At 45.3% G+C, this 18,113-nt stretch overlaps 1 protein-coding gene and 1 pseudogene across 2 annotated transcripts in view; both read left to right on the plus strand.

Annotated features, from left to right (window-relative positions):
* SLC25A30 (solute carrier family 25 member 30) overlaps nt 1–6,273 on the plus strand; it is a 28,550-nt gene extending 22,277 nt beyond the window's left edge. Inside the window, exons 8-10 of the mRNA XM_081082777.1 lie at nt 2,105–2,243; nt 3,217–3,297; nt 4,429–6,273. Of these exons, the coding sequence (XP_080938903.1) occupies nt 2,105–2,243; nt 3,217–3,297; nt 4,429–4,470 (262 nt within the window). The 3' untranslated portion in view covers nt 4,471–6,273. The remainder of the gene's footprint in view (nt 1–2,104; nt 2,244–3,216; nt 3,298–4,428) is intronic.
* A 3,038-nt stretch (nt 6,274–9,311) lies between these two features.
* On the plus strand, nt 9,312–12,378 carry LOC308514854 (large ribosomal subunit protein eL42-like; annotated as a pseudogene). Its single transcript has one exon. The product of its transcript is annotated as a large ribosomal subunit protein eL42-like (transcript).
* The last annotated feature ends 5,735 nt before the right edge of the window (nt 12,379–18,113 follow it).

The raw sequence follows: 18,113 nt of genomic DNA on the forward strand, positions 1-18,113 counted from the left end.
ATCTTATAACTGAAAATTTGTACCCTTTTACTGTCTCCCTATTTTCCCCATCCCCTAGCCACTGGCAACTACTTTTCTACTCTTTGTTTCTATGAGTTATAGTAGTTCTTTGTTTTTTTTTAAAAAAATATATTTTGATTGTTTTCAGAGAGGGAAAGGAGAGGGAGAGAGATAGAAACATCATTGATGAGAGAGAATCATTGATCGGCTGCCTCCTGCATGCCCCCTACTGGGGACCAAGCCTGCAACCCAGGCATGTGCCCTGACCCGGAATTGAACCATGATCTCCTGGTTCATAGGTCAATGCTCAACCACTGAGCCATGCCAGCCGGGTGAGTTGGAGTAGTTTTGTTTGTTTTTAGATTTCATGTATAAATGATACTATGCAATATTTGCCTCTCTTACTTGCTTTTTAATCCTCACCCAAGGATGTGTGTGTGTGTGTGTGTGTATGTGTGTGTATTTTTTCCCCCCCAAGAGAAACACAGATGTGAAACAATCGATTGGTTGCCTCTTATACTCACCCCAACCCGGGATCTAACCTGAAATCTAGGTATGTGCCCTGCCTGGGAATTATTGAGCCTACAACCTTTTGGTGTGTGAGACAATGTTCCAACCGACTGAGCCACCTGGCCAGGGCTTTCTTATTTGATTTTTAAAATTTAATAATCTATTCCAAATATCTTTCCATAGCAGTACAAACAGACTTCATTTATTTTTAATAGCTGCAGATTAGTATTGGATACATCATAGTTTAATCAACTGTGGAGCAATTTAGCCCATTTGGGACATTTGGCAATTTCTGGAGACTGTTCCTATAGTTATGAGTAGGGAAGTACTATTGGCATCTACTGGGTAGAGACCAAGGAGCTGCTAAACATCTTACAACAGAACAAAGAATGACAAAGAATTATTGGTTCAAAATCTTAGTGCTGAAGTTGAGAAATGCTGCTCTGAGTTAATTGATACTAAGTGTGGTCTATGGCAGTCTTGTAAGACTGAAAGTTTAGTAGAAGCTGAGCCCCTAGTGGGCATTCCATTGAGGAAATCTTTTTCTCTGATCTTGAAGAAACATATGGTCATGAGATGACTAAAGTTACTCTGATTTCTATTTATAGGTGAATAGATGCAATAGATCAGCAATTTTCAATGGGTGTGCCACAGAATTTTTAAAACATGCAATACCTGACTATTCGGTCAGGGGTACTGACTTCTTTTCCATTAGATTGTCAAAAAAATGACAACAGGCAGCACAACATTAGCCGTCAGTGTGAATGAATCAAAATTATACACATTTTTGTCAAATCAGCAAAAAAAATAAATAAATAAAATTAAATAGTTTTTGGTGTGCCACAGAATTTGAGTAATTAGTTTATGTTTGCCATGAGATGAATAAAGTTTAAAATCACTATACTAGGTCATCCTTGGAGAATGTCCCTTCATGTTTCTATGATTCTTTGACATTCTAGAACAGCCGTGGGCAAACTACGGCCCGTTTGAAATGAATAAAACTAAAAAAAAAAGAGACCGTACCCTTTTATGTAATGATGTTTACTTTGAATTTATATTAGTTCACACAAACACTCCATCCATGCTTTTGTTCCGGCCCTCCGGTCCAGTTTAAGAACCCATTGTGGCCCTCGAGTCAAAAAGTTTGCCCACCCCTGTTCTAGAACCTCCGAGATATTCTTAGCCAAGGTTGGAATTTATAAGCCAGTATAATCAGTGCTGGTGTTTAAGAAGTTTGTACAGCCCTGACCAGTTTGGCTCAGTGGATGGAGCGTCAGCCTGTGGACTGAAGGGTCCCGGGTTCGATTCCGGTCAAGGGCATGTACCTTGGTTGTGGGTACATCCCCAGTGGGGGGTGTGCAGGAGGTAGCTGATTGATGTTTCTAACTCTCTATCCCTCTCCCTCTTCCTCTCTGTAAAAAAATCAATGAAATATATTTTAAAAAAGAAGTTTGTACAGCTCTCTAGATATGGTCCTTATTTTTGATACATTTCACCTTGTTACATGTTACTTTAACATAGTTTGGGAGGAGGCTGTTTCCTGTCTTTGATGGTGGTGGTGACCTTTTTGTTTCTCTAATGTTATCTTTCCTAGCTCAAGCTTCACCTGTGGTCTGGCTGGGGCTCTGGCCTCCAACCCTGTGGATGTTGTGAGGACACGTATGATGAATCAGAGAGTCCTTCGTGATGGCAGATGCTCTGGGTACACAGGTACCCTGGATTGCTTGTTACAGGTGAGAATGTCCATCTTTGTAGAGTTGGGAATTCCTCTCTTAGCTCATTAGCTTCCATCTGGCCCACTTATTACAAGATTCTTATCATTTTAAAACACAGGGTTAATAGTAAGATAGACCTGTGGATCTGTCACTTGTAATTGTGTGACTTTGGTCAAGATAAAGACTCTATACTTCAGTTTCCTCATAAGTGAAATGGGACAATAATAGCACGTGTATCACAGGGTTATTGTAAAAATAATGCCTACATAAAACAGCATAGTGCCAGAAATAATTTGGTAAGTCTTATTAGTATAATTAATAACAATAAGGGATAGTATTGTGAAATGAGCAAATTTATCCTACCTATTGAGTCAAACTGGAATGAGTCCCCTTCATTCAGACATCTCACAAAGGAACACATCAATCTTACTGTAATACTTAGTTTAAATAATCGGGCCTATTGCTCACGAGTGGACAAAAGTTTGCCAGTGTCTCCCCTACTGGATTGCCAGCAACCAAAGTTTAGGGGGCACTTTTGTGGTTTCCATTTTCTGGCATGATGCTAGACTTTAAGTATTGCTTTAATGAAGCAAAGATACTTATTTATAATTCATCCAACAACATGAAATAGTGGTGCTCTGAATTACATCTTTACCACCATTGCTTTGTTTCCTTATGTCTGAGTTGTTTGTGGGCCCAAATGGAAAAGAGGCAAAAGACTCTGGTTGGAATTATTAAATATCATTTCTTACTCATTCAACTGTTGTTTGCCTGCTTTGGGTGTGGGATGATTTGGCATGGAGCTTTAGTTGTCACCTATGCAGAAGCCTTTAAGGACCAAAAAGAGGCAGAGGACAATGGTTTCTTAGTCCTTTGAAGCAGGATTTTATTTTTAAGAAAAATACTTTGGTTTGGTCGGGATACTATTATTAATGTATTTGACATAATTGGAAAGTTGCAAATTAACTTTTCCCCCCCCCTTTTATAACAGACATGGAAGAAAGAAGGATTTTTTGCTCTATATAAAGGGTTTTGGCCAAATTGGTTGAGACTTGGTCCTTGGAATATTATTGTATCCTTTTCTGTTGTAGTAGATGTGAAAAAAGATAGCTAAAATATTGTTTGTTATAATTTAGAAGTTGATTTTTAGTCTTTTATGTTCCTCTGATTCAAGAAGTAACTGTTCAGGGGTTATTGATTTCAGAGAGAAGAGGGGAGAAGGAAAGAGGGATAGAAACATCGATGATGAGAGAGGATTATTGATCGGCTGCCTCCTGCATAACCCCTACTGGGGACCAAGCCTGCAACCTGGGCATGTGCCCTGACCAAGAAGCGAACCTTGCATGACCTCCTGATTCATAGGTTGACTCTCAACCACTGAGCAACACCAGCTGGGCTGTTCAGTTTCTTTTTCAGGAGGTATAAAATCTCTGTGCTAGGCACTATGAATCTTGGTTTAATGATGGTGTTATTGAAAGGTAATGATATCAATAAAATTTTTTACTTAGACTATTCTAAAAGCTTAGAGTATTTAAGATTTCAGAGAGAGGCCGGGTTGATTTTATATCCCAGCCACCCTTGGGAAGGAAGTGGTTTGTATGCAGTGTTCTAGAATGTTTATTTTAGAGAGTACCAAAGGATAAATAGTAATTAGCTCTAGAATTATTCGGCCTATCAGCACTATTTCCTGTATGCCAAAGTGGGGGTTAGGAAAGAAGTGGCAGTTCATTAGACATGAAAGGGCAGAATTATAAGGTAGGGAATATTGGTGTCACCATCCCCTTATTTCTCTTATCTGTGCCTCTCCCCTTATGGAAGCCTGCCTAGCAGAAACTCTTGGGGAGAGCTTCCCAGGGATTGCCGTGTTTCTTTTTCACACAGAATTTACTGTAAAGTCTTCCCACCTCAGTAAAGTCACAAAAGCTAGGCAGTGTGGGTATAATCTTAGAAGAAATTCTCAGAGCTGATGCTAAGGGATTTATGTGTGTATGTCAGCTGTGATCTTCCTGTTCCAAGCTGACCTTGGGAAGGCTAATGGGTAGATCTTTCATAATAGTTAGGATGGAGCCCTTGTATTTAACCATGTTTATAGCATGTGGTCTGCCCAGATATATTTGTTGGTAGGTTTGCTATTTGAAGATCTATTTTTATGTGTTGGAGTTCAGATGGCATTTTCTTTGTCAGCCTTAACTGATAATTGTAGTTCTTTGTGACATATGAACAGCTGAAGAAATTGGATTTATGACAAGTCAAGGCTGCATGAGACATCCCTCTGAAAATGCTAACTTCCAAAACAGTACAGCTTCCTGTGTTTCCCACTGCTTCTCACTGCTTGGCTCATCACAGATTCTGAGGTGTGAGCAACAGATGAAGACTGGGTTAGTTCCGACTGCTGTGTCTTGGCATCAGGCACTCTGCATTGAACATTTACTGGCATAAACTGTAACATTCAGACACTATTCCTTACCATCAAAGTGCCCTTTGACATCAAATATAACATGAAATGCATGGTTTTTGTGAAAGAAAACTTGCAAGAAGATCAGGAACTGTGTGCTGTTTCTTTAGGGGAGAAACAGCTCATCGCAGCTCATGGCTGAGAGTACCAGACTGCTCTGAAGAAGCTCACCAGAACGTGCAATGGAGTCTCCACGGGGGCATTATTGTTCCTGAACTTGGGGGCTTTTGCTTCTTGTCAGCTGAAGAAATCTCACAGGTGGAGACCTGGACTTTTCAACTGTAGGTATCAACAGTGCAGGAAATAGAGTGCTGGAATATTGCACTGCTTTATGATTTGCTATTTTGGCAGGATCTTTCACTTATAATAAGTGATTTTAAGCCTTTGAAGACTTGACCTTTGTGAGGAATTGTTACAAAGTATTAATATCTAAACTCATGGTGGTGTGATGTGTTGGCTATGAAGGTGGCAAGGTCTGTGCTGATGGAGGTGTTTCAAGCAGCTTGGGTTCTGTCTTAGATCATGTTAGTAATTTGTTCTATGATTTTTAGCAAAGTTTATGTCCCATTCTGGAAATGGGGATAATGACATCTATGGAAATTGAGGGTCAAGTAAAGAAAATATTAGTTATTACTACTTGACTCGTTTGATAAGGATGTGTACATTATGCTGTCATACAGCTATAATCTGAGAATAAACAGTCTGTGTGTATGGAAAAGTCATTTTCCATGGGCTACTCATCATAATTCCAAGGGAAGCCCATTGTTAAAGGCCTTGTGAAAGAAAGAACACTGTATAAGTTAAGGTTTTATTATGTCTTCATTGCAAAGTGTTGAAAGTGAATTAAGAATTGATTTTTCCAGATTTCCCAGTTTTTACTTTAGTTTAGGTCATGTTTGTTGAAATATTTTCTATCTTGGACTTCCTAATTAGTTTGGATGGCAAATAATGCTTGAAATTTTAGAAACGATTTCTTTAGTATTGCACCTGCTTACCTAGTTTCTGATAAGAGATATATATCTTCTCTTCTTCTAAAGATAAGATAAATCATTCTTCCTCTTCTTTCTTGCCTTCATCTTATTCTGTTCAAAGTAAAAAGTGACTCTGATAGCCCCAAGAACTTGACACTAATGGAAGACAGCCCCAGGGAAGGGAATGTATATCTACATGGGTACCTTGGGTTCCACCCTTTGAGAACATTAAATACATATACTAACTGGGGCCTCCAGGGAGACACTTCTGCAATGTCTACCCCGTCCCAGTTGTCTGGCCCCTAGCTGCTTCCTCCCTTGAAGCACAGTAGATGGAACAGCTTTTTCTTGTGGATTGGGTCGTTTTCCTCCCAGTCACTTTCATCTTGCCTTCTTTATTAATGTTGACTTTAAAAAAGATTTTGTGAAACAGAAGTTTATTTCCAAAAGTAAGAGCTAAGGCAAAGTCATTAAAAAGAGAAGAAAGAGGGGTGGTGGAGTAGCAAGTACTGGTAGGTGTGAATTGCATAAAGACTAAGACGATAAGGACACATATGTAATACCTTAGTTAATAAAGAAAAAAATACAATTTAAAAAAAGAAATAAAAGAGGTATTGAACTTAAAAAAAAAAAAAAAAAGGACTAAGGTGAAAGTCCGAATCTCCCTGGCACCCTCTAGAGGTGACTGGAGAGCTAAACTCATTCAGGCCTCACTCCTGGTACTGAACTATCTACACTAATAAAAGAGAAACATGGTAATTGGCGTACGACCGCTACCCTTCCCATTGGCTAATCACGGCGATATGCAAATTAACTGGAACTAAGATGGCAGTTAACCGCCAACAATGATGGCGGCTAATTGCATACTGCAGGCAGGATGGTACAGCGCCATCAGAGAGCGGGTTGGGGGTGTGAGTGCCAGCGGTCGCCCGGGACCCGATCCCGCCGGCAGACCCGGACGCGGGCAGGCGGGGCGGCTGTGGCATCTGCCTGCACTCACGGATTGGACAATATAATTAGGGATCAAGTTGTGCACTCAAAGGTCGTTATCTCCCGAGGGGTCCCAGACTGCGAGAGGGCACAGGCCGGGCTGAGGGACCCCCCTTCCCCCCGAGTGCACAAATTTTTGTGCACAGGGCCTCTAGTCTACACTAATAAAAGACAAAGATGCTAATTGACCATACCTTCGCTACACCCATTAGCCAGTCAGAAAAGTATGCAAATTAACCCAACAAAGATGGCCGTTAAATTTGCATACTGCAGGTGGGGCGGGCAGCACAGACGGGCGAGGCGGGGCCGGCAGCACGCGACGCTGCCCACGGGACCCGGGCCCTGGATCCCTGACCCGGCGAGGCAGGGCCGGCAGCGCCCGATGCTGCCCGGGGGATCCGGGTCTTGGATCCGTGACCTGGCGAGGGAGCAAAGCGGCGGAGAATGGAGAGAGCCCAGGTGGCAGAAAAGGGAGGGAGCCAAGGGTGAAGCAGTGAAGGGAGGGAGCGAGGCAGCGGAGAAGGGAGCGAAGCCTGCCTCGGTGGACTTCCCTCCCTTCTCTGCTTCGCTCTGGTCTCAGGAAGCCCTATTCTTGCAGGAATCTTCCTGCAACGGGCCTCTAGTCTATCTAATAATAGGATAATATGCAAATTGGTCAGGACGCCATCATGTAACGACCAGTCAGCAGGCTGCATCCCCGCTCCCTGCTCAGGCAGCTGTGAGGCCCGGGGTAGTTAGGATAGGATACGATAGGAGGGGATGAGAAAGGAGAAGGAGAGGAAGGCAGGCCTGCATGCAGACAGGCTGAGAGGAGAAACAGAAATACAGAAAGGGAACAAGAAAAAGACTCAGGAATGGAAAAGGGAAGGAAACGCAGGGCTGCATGTGGGAGGGGGTGGCGCGGAACCCCACCCAGACGTGGGAGGAGGGCAGTGGCCCCCAGCACGGGCTGTTGGCAGGGAGGTGCCCGTGGGTCCTGGGATGGAGGGGTGGATGGTCCGAGGCCTTCTGGGCGGAGGCGCTCCTGCTTCACACCAGCAGCACCTCGGCCACCCTTGCTGGGCTGGGCGCCCCACGCTGGGAGGGGAGGTGCAGCTTAGCTGGGGCAGAGTCAGACACTAAGGAGGGTACCCCGTTCATCCCTGAGGGCTGGACCCCAAAGACACTGGCCAGGGTTAGGTTTGTGGCGCATTAAGTGTACTTTGACTAGAAGTTGGGGCGTCCCGGGCAGGGAATGGGAGGAGGATGGCGGCAGGGAGGCTGAGGAAGGGGGGGCGGCAAAGGCCTGGCCAGGGCTGGGCCCTGGGCCAGGGGTTAATGCCCCCTGAACAGAAGCTTTAATACCAAAGTGCGCTCAGGCGGGGCTGAAAGCAGGTCCAAGAGAGGAAAAGGGAAGATTTAAAAGAGAAACCAGTGAACATGGCAGGAGATGGGAGGGTGTTAATAAGAGGGAGGGAGGCAGGGTTCAGGCTCACAAGGGAAAGGAGAATGGGGGGGCAGGGTGGGAGGAGTAAGAAGGAGACAGGCACAGGGAATGAAGGGAGAGAAGGGAGGAGGGAGGGAGGGAGAAGGGCCGTGGGAGTTCAAAGGGAGGGAGGGAGGGAAAGCAGGAAAGAGAAGGATGCTAAAATGGGGTGAGGCCAGGAAAATCCTATCTAGTAAAGAGGGAATATACAAATTGACAGTCACAAAGATGGAGGCGCCCAGTCCCCTCAGCCCCACTGGAGTCCCCCAGTCCTTTCCCCATCTGGGGGCGGTGCGGTTGGGCCCACCTTCAGCTCCCCAGCCGCCCAAGGCCGGCCCGAGGCACAGGCAAAACTTGGATGTCTGCTGCCCAGCTTCCTGGGGCTGGCCTGAGGTGCAGGCAAGCCTCAGATGTCAGCTGCCCAGCCGCCCAGGGTGGGCCCAAGGCACAGGCAAGCCTCGGATGGCGGCTGCCCAGCCGCTAGGGCCGCCCAAGGCTCAGGTAACCAGGGCCGGCCGAGGCTTGCACTGCCGGCAATGGCAGCAGCAGAGATGTGATGGGGGCATTGCCTTCCCCTGATCGCCAGGTCACCTCTCGCCCCTGAGGGCTCCCAGACTGTGAGAGGGGACAGGCTGGGCTGAGGGACCCCCCTTCTAGTGCATGAATGTTCATGCACCGGGCCTCTAGTCTATACTAATAAAAGGGTAATATGCTAATTAGACTGGATGTCTTCCAGACGTCCTTCCTGACAAAGCTAGAGGCTTGGCCAACCTGTGCAAATCACCCCCAGGCCCCTCGCCCAGCCAGGCCCTGCCACCAGCAGAGACCCCCCGACTCTGATGGGGGAATGGCCAGCCTGCAAACAGCCCTCAGCCCCTCACCCAGGCAGGCCACGCTCTCCAGCGGGGACCCTCACACTGATCAGGGGCGTGGCTGGCCTGCAAATGGCCCTCAGCCCCTCACCCAGGCTGGCCGCGCCCCCTAGTGGAGACCCCCACCCTGATGGGGGCGTGGCCAACCTGTAAACTGCCCCAGGCCCCTCGCCCATGCTGGCACCGCCCCCAGCAGGGACCCCCAGCCCAATGGAGCTGTGGCCGGCCTGCTAACCTTGAGAGGCCCCTCGTCTAAGCTGGCCCTGTTCCCCAGTGGGGACCCCCACCCCGATTGGGGCAGCTGGCTTGTAAACTGCCCCAGGCCCCTCACCCAGGCTGGCACCATCCCCCAGCGGGGACCCTCACCCTGATCGGGGGCGTGGCCGGCCTGCAAACCATCCCAGGCCCCTTGTCCAGGCTAGCCCTACCCCCAAGGGGACCCCCACCCCAATCTGGGACCGCCTTCAGGGCAAACCAGCCGGCCCCCACCTGTGCACCAGGCCTCTATACTAATAAAAAGGTAATCTGCTAATTAGACCGGACATCCTTCCAGACAAAGCCATGGTGGTGGGGCTGAGGCAGAGGTGGTTAGGGGTGATCAGGCTGGCAGGGGAGAGCAGTTAGGGGGATCAGGCTGGCAGGGGAGGGTAGTTAGGGGGATCAGGCCGGCAGGCAGACGAGCAGTTTAGGAGATTGCAAGAGGGATCCCAGATTGGAGAGGGTGCAGGCTGGGCTGAGGGACCTGCCCCCATGCACGAATTTCATGCACTGGGCCTGTAGTCTATATAAAAGAGAAACATGCAAATTAACTGTCCCTCCTTGATGCCCACAAGCCAATGAGGAGTGACTATGCAAATTAACCCGAAAAAGATGGTGGGTTAATTTGCATACTCAGGCACCGGGGAGCTGGGGGCGGGGCGGTGCATGTGGACACTGGGGAGCCAGGAGCGGGGCAGGAGCTTCCGCCCTGTCGCCATGTCGATACAGAGGAAACTCCCACTTGGCTGGCATGTGCGTGCAGGTCCCGGGGAGACAGGGTCGGAGCAGAAGCTTGAGTGCGCATGGTAGCTGGGGGCGGGGCGGTGCACCCGGGCGCTGGGGTGCCGGGGTCGGGGTGGCGCGTGCAGATGCCAGGGAAGCTTCCGCCCAGCTGGTGCTTGCACGCAGGCGCCGGGGTTGGGGCTGCCCGTGCAGACACCAGGGGCGGGGCAGAAACTTCCCCTGTGGAAGTTCCCGCCCCGTGGCCACTTGCGCGTGTGCGGGCACCGGGGAGCCGGGGTCAGGGCGGCGTGCGCAGACGCCAGGGAAGCTGCCGCCTGGCTGGCGTGCGCACGCAGGTGCCAGGGAGCTGGGGTCAGGGCGGCGTGTGCAGATGCTGGGGAGCTTGGGTCGGGGTGGCGTGCACGGATGCCGGAGAGCGGGGTCAGGGCGGTGTGTGTGGAAGCCGGAGGCAGGGCTTGGAGTTTCCCTCACGTCGCCATGGCTGCACCCCACTGGAGTGCATGTGGAACACCGGTGGAGGTTCTCGCTCCACAGCCACTTGCACGCATGCCAGCACCAAAAGGCCTGTGTCCCCGGGACAGGTGTCCTCAGGAGCCAGGCCACCCCGAGCCTGTAGGCCCGCGCCTAGGCCTGGAGCGACCGGGGTCCAAGAAGGGACAAAGGGTGCACATTGGGCTGAGGGGACCCCCCCTTCCCGGTGCACGAATTTCATGCACCGGGCCCCTAGTAGTTAAATAAAAAGAAGAAACAGAATATAAGAGTGAGGGGAGTTTAAAAGGAGAAGTTAGTAAGAAAATTAAGTACAGGGTGATTTTTTTAAAAATGTACTTGGACATCCCCTGAGTGCTCCCGGACTGTGAAAGGGCGCAGGCTTGGCTGAGGGCCCCCCGCCCCCATGCACAAACTTCGTGCACTGGGCCTCTAATATCTTCATAATGAGGACATTTTTTTCTCCATACCAAACATTCCATGATGTGGTAATGGCTTTCTATAGAAAGGCTTTCAGTTTTGAGTTCCTTGAGTTTAAAGAATTACTTCTTGCCCTAAATGGTTTGGCTCAGTGGATAGAGCGTCAGCCTGCGGACTGAAGGGTCCCAGGTTTGATTCCGCTCAAGGGCATGTACCTTGGTTGTGGTCACATCCCCAGTAGGAGGTGTGCAGGAGGCAGCTGATTGATGTTTCTGTCTCGTTGATGTTTCTAACTCTCTATCCTTCTCCCTTCCTCTCTGTAAACCTTAAAAAAAAAAAAAAAAAAGAAAGAAAAGAAATAAAAGAATTACTTCTTGATCTTCCTTTCCCTGCCGATAGTGCTTGCAAACATGGCAAACGTTCCTAAAACCCGCCAAACTTTCTGTAAGAAGTGTGGCAAGCATCAACCCCACAAAGTAACACAGTACAAGAAGGATAAGGATTCGCTGTATGCACAGGGAAAGCGGCGTTATGATAGGAAGCAGAGTGGCTATGGTGGGCAGACTAAGCCGATTTTCTGAACAAAGGCTAAAAGTACAAAGAAAATTGTGCTGAGCCTTGAATGCGTTGAGCCTAACTGCAGATCTAAGAGAATGCTGGTTATGAAGAGATACAAGCATTTTGACCTGGGAAGAGATAAGAAGAGAAAGGGTCAAGTGGTCCAGTTCTAAGCTTCATATTTTGTTTTATTATATGAAAATAAAATCTTGATATGTTCAAGAAAAAAAAAAGAATTACTTCTTATGAAACACTCTTTTTTAAATGTAGAAAACACTTTATTTTTTAAGTATACATATATCTAAGTAAATGTCATGCAATATTCATTATATCAATTTATTAAAATTACATACATGTTCCTATCAGATTGAAAAGAAATTCGAGCCTCACTGTAAAACTTATGTTTTAAAGAGAAAAACACAGTATTTCTTCAGTGTAGGTTTATTAAACACTTTGTAGAACAAGTTCTTAACCTGTTTGTGTTTCTGCTTTCTGAGAGAGTTAGTGTACTTACTGACGCTTCTAACCAAGAGAGAACCTGAGATCCTGGGACACTCACTCCCCTTGTTTGCAGGGATTGGCTGACGTCTCCTCCCCCGTGGCTATTGCTTATATATGGCAAAAGGGTTTTTAGCTTTTATAACCTAAAAGAAAACAAAGGATTTTTTTTGTTTGCTCATGGGTTTGTGTAATCATTGAAGCTAAATGTTGCTGATTTGTGATATAAAAAATGCCTCCTGCCGAAACCGGTTTGGCTCAGTGGATAGAGCGTCGGCCTGCGGACTGAAAGGTCCCGGGTTCGATTCCGGTCAAGGGCATGTACCTGGGTTGCGGGCACATCCCCGGTGGGGGATGTGCAAGAGGCAGCTGATCGATGTTTCTCTCTCATCGATGTTTCTAACTCTCTCTATCTCTCTCCCTTCCTCTCTGTGAAAAATCAATAAAATATATTTTAAAAAAAATGCCTCTTGTTTTCCTTATTTATTCTTGGGCTAGAAATAGTATATATCATATAAAGACTATGAAGTTTCATAAGCCTTTGTAATTCAAGCTCTTTATTTAAACATTGTTGGATTATGTGGCATAAACCTTGTTTCATTATTTAATAAACTGGAGTAATATATAATTATAAAAATGACTTATGATTATTTCACATAAATAGAAACATTTGAACTAAGACATGCTCCAAAGAGTCCAGCAGGCTGGAGTAGAAATAGCATTTGGGAAAGTGGTTGCAGACGTTTCTTTCTGCCTAGAGAAGCTATTGGGATCGTCTTACTGCCTGGATACCCGTTATCTGAAATATTCTGTGGCTCAGTAGAGCCAGTGAATTTGCTGCATGGGTTGGGTTGGCAAGGTACTGTGGAGAGTAAGAACATCAATGTGCCCTAGCCAGTTGCTCAGTGGTTAGAGCATTGGCCTGTGGACAGAAGGGTCTCAGGTTCAATTCCAGGTCAAGGGCACATACCTTGGTTGCAGGTTTGATCCCCAGCCCTGGTCAGAGCGCTTTCAAGAAGCAACCAATTAATGTGTCACTCTCACACCCATGTTTCCCTCCCTCCGTCCCTCCCTCCCTCCCTCCTTCCTTCCCTTCCATTCTCTTTAAAGATCAGTGGGGCCCAGCCGGTGTGGCTCAGTTATTTTAGTGTGGACCTATGAGCCAGTAGATCATGGTTCCATTTCCGGTCAGGGCACATGTCCAGGTCGTGGGCTCAATCCCCAGTGTGGGACATGCAGGAGGCAGCCGATAATTGATTCTCTCTCATCATTGATGTTTCTATCCCTCCCTCTCCCTTCCTCTCTGAAATCAGTAAAATATATTTTTTAAAAAAGATGGGGAAAAAAATCCTCTGGTGAGGATTTAAAAAAAAAAATTAAAAGAAAAAAAGGACACCAATATGATTACATCAGTACCCTGAACTTTCAACTCCCCTCTGTCCTCCTAGTAGTTGATGCTGGCTCAGGGCAGGAGCTGGGGTCCTTGGTTAACTGTGTCCCAGGCAGAGATACCTCTGGTTGGCATAAAATAGCCAGTGGGGTGAAATACAAACATGGTTCATTAATTTTTTTACTTAAAAGTATTTTCTTGGTTCTGTAACAGCAGAGCCCTAGATCATTACGGTTAAATCTCTACTGTGACATTACCCAGATGCCAAAGGTTTTGATGCTTCATTTGTCTGCTAAACTGTGGTTTGAGATGGCTGAGCAGAGACACTGGCAACACAACTTATCTCCATTCATAAGGAATTACTTCTATTAAGGTCCTCAAAACATCCCCGATGTTATAGCCAATAGTCAATGTTCACTCCTCAATTTACTTGGCCCATGGACACCATTTGACACAGTAGTCCAACTCCTCTTTCTGAGACCCTTTTTCTTGCATTCAGTGACGCAATTTTCTCCTGTTTTTCCTCCTAATCCACTAGTCTCTTTTCTCAGTCTCCTGTGATGGTTATTCCTCTTTTTCCTAAGATCTAATATTGAAAATCTCAGGACTCAGAGCTTAGATTTTTCTCTCGTTTCTATCCACACTCACATGCTTGGTGATCTCCACTTTTAGGAGTTTAAGCACCATACTTACTCCCCAAAATCTCTACCCTGTAGCCTGGACCTTCTATCCCAGACCTCTGCCCTCCACTCCAGAATCAGAAATCCAGCCCACCCACTGGAAACCTTCACTTGGAGGTAATAGGCAACTCAACAGAACCAAAACTGAATTTTTTTATCTTTCCCATCATTCATAAACATTAACCTTTTTTTTTCAGTTTCAGAACACTTCGTTTAAGATAATAATTGAAGCTAGTTGTGTTAGTTTGGGGGACTGAGGATGATAAAGGAGACTGTGTTTATGCATCATACCCTATCTTTGGTGTTCTCCAGACCATGCAACATAGTGGATGACGTTGATGCTGATGACGTGCACTTGGCTCAGATGAGATTTAACTTGGAATAATCCAGACAAGGCTAAGTGCAGATTGCTCAACCTTAAGAATATAAGGCTGATCACAGGGGAGGGGGGTGTATTAAAGTTATCGATTGTCTGGCCACTCAGCTAATGGCTTCAACTGCATGGCCATGGTTGAGGCCCAGGTAAGCCTAAAAGCTTGTGCCTCTGTCTGTCATTGTGTAATGTTGCTGCCATGTATCCTGGCTGGGCTGACACCTTCCCATATACTTTAGATAAGTAAGCCCAGCTTAAAATATTCAGGTAAGGCCTCATCATTCCAATCTGATCTTCACGCTATCTGTGGTTAAATATTTCATGCATATGTCCATTAACATCTTTAGATAATGATAAAATATTTAACATTCATCATTCAAAGTGACAAAGAATACTTCCTATTTGGCTTTATGCTTATTTACTGAAGGAATAAAGGTAGTGCGTTTTGATAAATTCAAAAAAAAAAAAAGTATTTTCTAGGTGCCTGTTTTCTTAACATTTAAATCAAACAGTAGTTTATTGAAAAAATAGAATTGGAAAAAAGAGGGAGATGTTTTGTTTCGGTTTTCCTACCTAAGAGATTAAATGACATACCCATGCACAATTGACTTTGTATGAGGGTCAGTGAGAACAGCTGGCAGCTGGCGTGTCCCAAATGCCTGAACAGTAGAACTTCCACTTTGACCATTGCATCTGTTAGACACAATTGGCTTTAAATCCAGGCTATTTGTTGTTAAAGTGTTAGCTGGAAAAATCTACAGGGTAAATGCTCAGTAGATGATAAGTAAATCATTTGGAAGCAAGGCATGGGAGTATAAGACAAGGGTAGTATATAAATCTGTTTCTTGAAAGCTTGATGCAAATAATGGAACCAAAAACACCAAGAGCAAAATACTGGAAACAATCTCTTTATTGATATGGATGGGCCAGGTTAAATAAGCTGGTCCACCCATGTAATGACTTACTGTGTGGCACATGAGAAGGAGTTAAATCTCAGCCTGCTCACCTGGAAAGATGTTCATGATATTAAGTAGGAAAAAGTTGAGATGCAGACTCCTATGTATATCATGATCTCATTTCTTAGGAAGAAAGCTTAAAACTTATGTAAGTAGGGAATGTATTTAAAGGGTGTGCATTAGGGTTCTCCAGAGAAATAGACCCAATAGGTGTGTGTGTGTGTGTGTGTGTGTGTGAGAGAGAGAGAGAGAGAGAGAGAGAGAGAGAGAGAGAGAGAGAGAGATTGATTTACTTTAAGGATTAGGCTCATGTGATTGTGGAGGACTGGTAAGTATGAAACCTGCACGTTATCAGGTTAGCAGACTGGAAACTCAGACAGGATTTCTATGTTACAGTCTTGAGTCAGAAGTCCTTCTCTTGGAAACCTTGTTTTTATTTCCCCTTAAGTTCTTTAACTGATTGAATGAGGCCCACTTGTGTAATGGAGTATAATCTTCAAAAATATATATATCTTGATTTCAGAGAGGAAGGGAGGGGGAGAGAGAGATAGAAACATCAATGATGAGAGAGAATAATTGATTGACTGCCTCCTGCATGCCCCCTACCAGAGATCAAGTCCTCAATCCGGGCATGTGCCCTGACCAGGAATCGAACCATGACCTCCTGGTTCATAGGTCGATGCTCAATCACTGAGCCATGCCAGCCGGGCTGGAGTATAATCTTAAAGTCAACTGATTGCAGATGTTATTCAACATCTATAGAATACCTTCATAGTAACATCTAGTATTTGCTGTAAAACTGGGCACCAAAGCCTGTCCAACTTGACACAGAATTTAACCATCACAGGGTGGAAGCAATTACTAATATTTTCTTTATGCAGAATTGTATTATATTGGTTCTAAAAGTTTATGTTTTATAATTTAAAACAAAATTGTTAGAGCAAAATGGACTGGCTTGGAATTAAGATGTGCAAGTTACGGTAAGTGGTGGTGCTGGGGTCCCACCCCAGCAGGTCCAGGGGTCCCCAAAGGTGTGGACGGAGTCGGCAAAGAAGGAATGACACGGAGACAGCGTTCAGTTGATCAGCAGCCTAGCCAGGCTCTCTAGCCAGGATCTCCAGCCAAATTCTGTTCAGGATCTCCAGCAAAGTTCTGGTTAGGATCTCCAGCCAGGTTCTGTGTCCATGTTCTCTTGCTAGGTTCTCCAGCCAGGTTCTCCAGGTTCTCCAGCCAGGTTCTGTAGCCATGTTCCCTCGCTAGGTTCTCAAGCCAGGTTCTGTCCAGGTTCTCCAGCCAGGTTCAGTCACCAGGTTCTAGTCAGGTTCTCTTGCCATGTTCTTCTATCCAGGTTCTGTAGCCAGGTTCTGTCTCTAGGTTCTTCAGCCAGGTTCTCTTGCTAGGTTCTGTCTCTAGGTTCTGTGGCCAGTTTCTGTCCAGGATCTTTTGCCATGTTCTCTCCAGCGAAGTTCTTCTGTCTCTAGGTTCTGTGTCTAGGTTCTGTGTCTAGGTTCTGTGTCTAGGTCAGGGGTGGGCAAACTTTTTGACTCGAGGGCCACAATGGGTTCTTAAACTGGACCGGAGGGCCGGAACAAAAGCATGGGTGGAGTGTTTGTGTGAACTAATATAAATTCAAAGTAAACATCATTACATAAAAGGGTACGGTCTCTTTTTTTTAGTTTTATTCATTTCAAACGGGCTGGATCTGGCCCGCGGGCTGTAGTTTGCCCACAGCTGGTCTAGGTTCTGTGTCCTGTTGTCTTGTTACATCTGTATTTATACCAGTTGATTCCAATCCTATCAATCTCTATTCCAAAGGTTAGGGCGTTTCTTATCTCCATTCCAGGGAGTAAAGATTATGTAGCTTAAGCATGATTGTTCATAGTTAAAGTGATTAATTACCCGCCTGGCACTTAGTTAAGGGGTTTTATTCCCTCCCTAACTTCAGGGGAAAATCCCTACCTGGGGAAACAACCTTTCTCAGAGAGGTGACCTTGGTTAAAACACATAGTGCCAAGAAGGTGAGCAAACATATTAAGAACAGTATGCCATATATGCCAGGTCCCTTGAAACAGCAAAGATGGACCGGCTCCCGGCATGGTGGAAAATTGGAGCTGCATTAAATATACTATTTATAGTTTAATGATATAATATTTCTAAAATTATATTAAATATCTGTCAAACTTAAAATTGAGCTGAAAGAATAAATGGGAAACGTTTGCTTTTTCAGTTTTAACTATTTTCTTTTTATTCAATGAACTTAATATTTTATTCAAAAATTTTTTAATATATTTTTATTGATATCAGAGAGGAAGAGAGAATCATTGATGGCTGCCTTACGCACACCTCCCACTGGGGATTGAGCCTGCAACCTGGGCATGCACACCAACAGGGAATTAAACTATGACCTTCTGTTCAGAGATTGATGCTCAACCACTGAGCAACACTGGCTGGGCAATAATTTAAATTTTTTTAACTATTTTTTTTGACAGTAGAGGGAAACCTCCAGATAGAGTGCATCATGTGGACTATGTACCTATTCTGTAAACTCCTGGGGGTGTTTTACATAATTCTTAGTCTCCTTCTGACCGTACTATTTTCAAATTGTACTGTTTCATTGCATTATGTGGTGGCAAGAGCTGCATTTTCTCTTATGAGGTTTTACTTCATTAATTGTAATTTTGCAAATATGTTTCAGAAACACTCCATAGTACTTTATGAAAAGAGAAGCTGACTAGATATAAGCTATTACAGATTTTCACTGAATGTATG

The sequence above is a fragment of the Myotis nattereri genome, assembly GCF_964212035.1.
Source record: "Myotis nattereri genome assembly, chromosome: 2".
Taxonomy (NCBI): domain Eukaryota; kingdom Metazoa; phylum Chordata; class Mammalia; order Chiroptera; family Vespertilionidae; genus Myotis; species Myotis nattereri.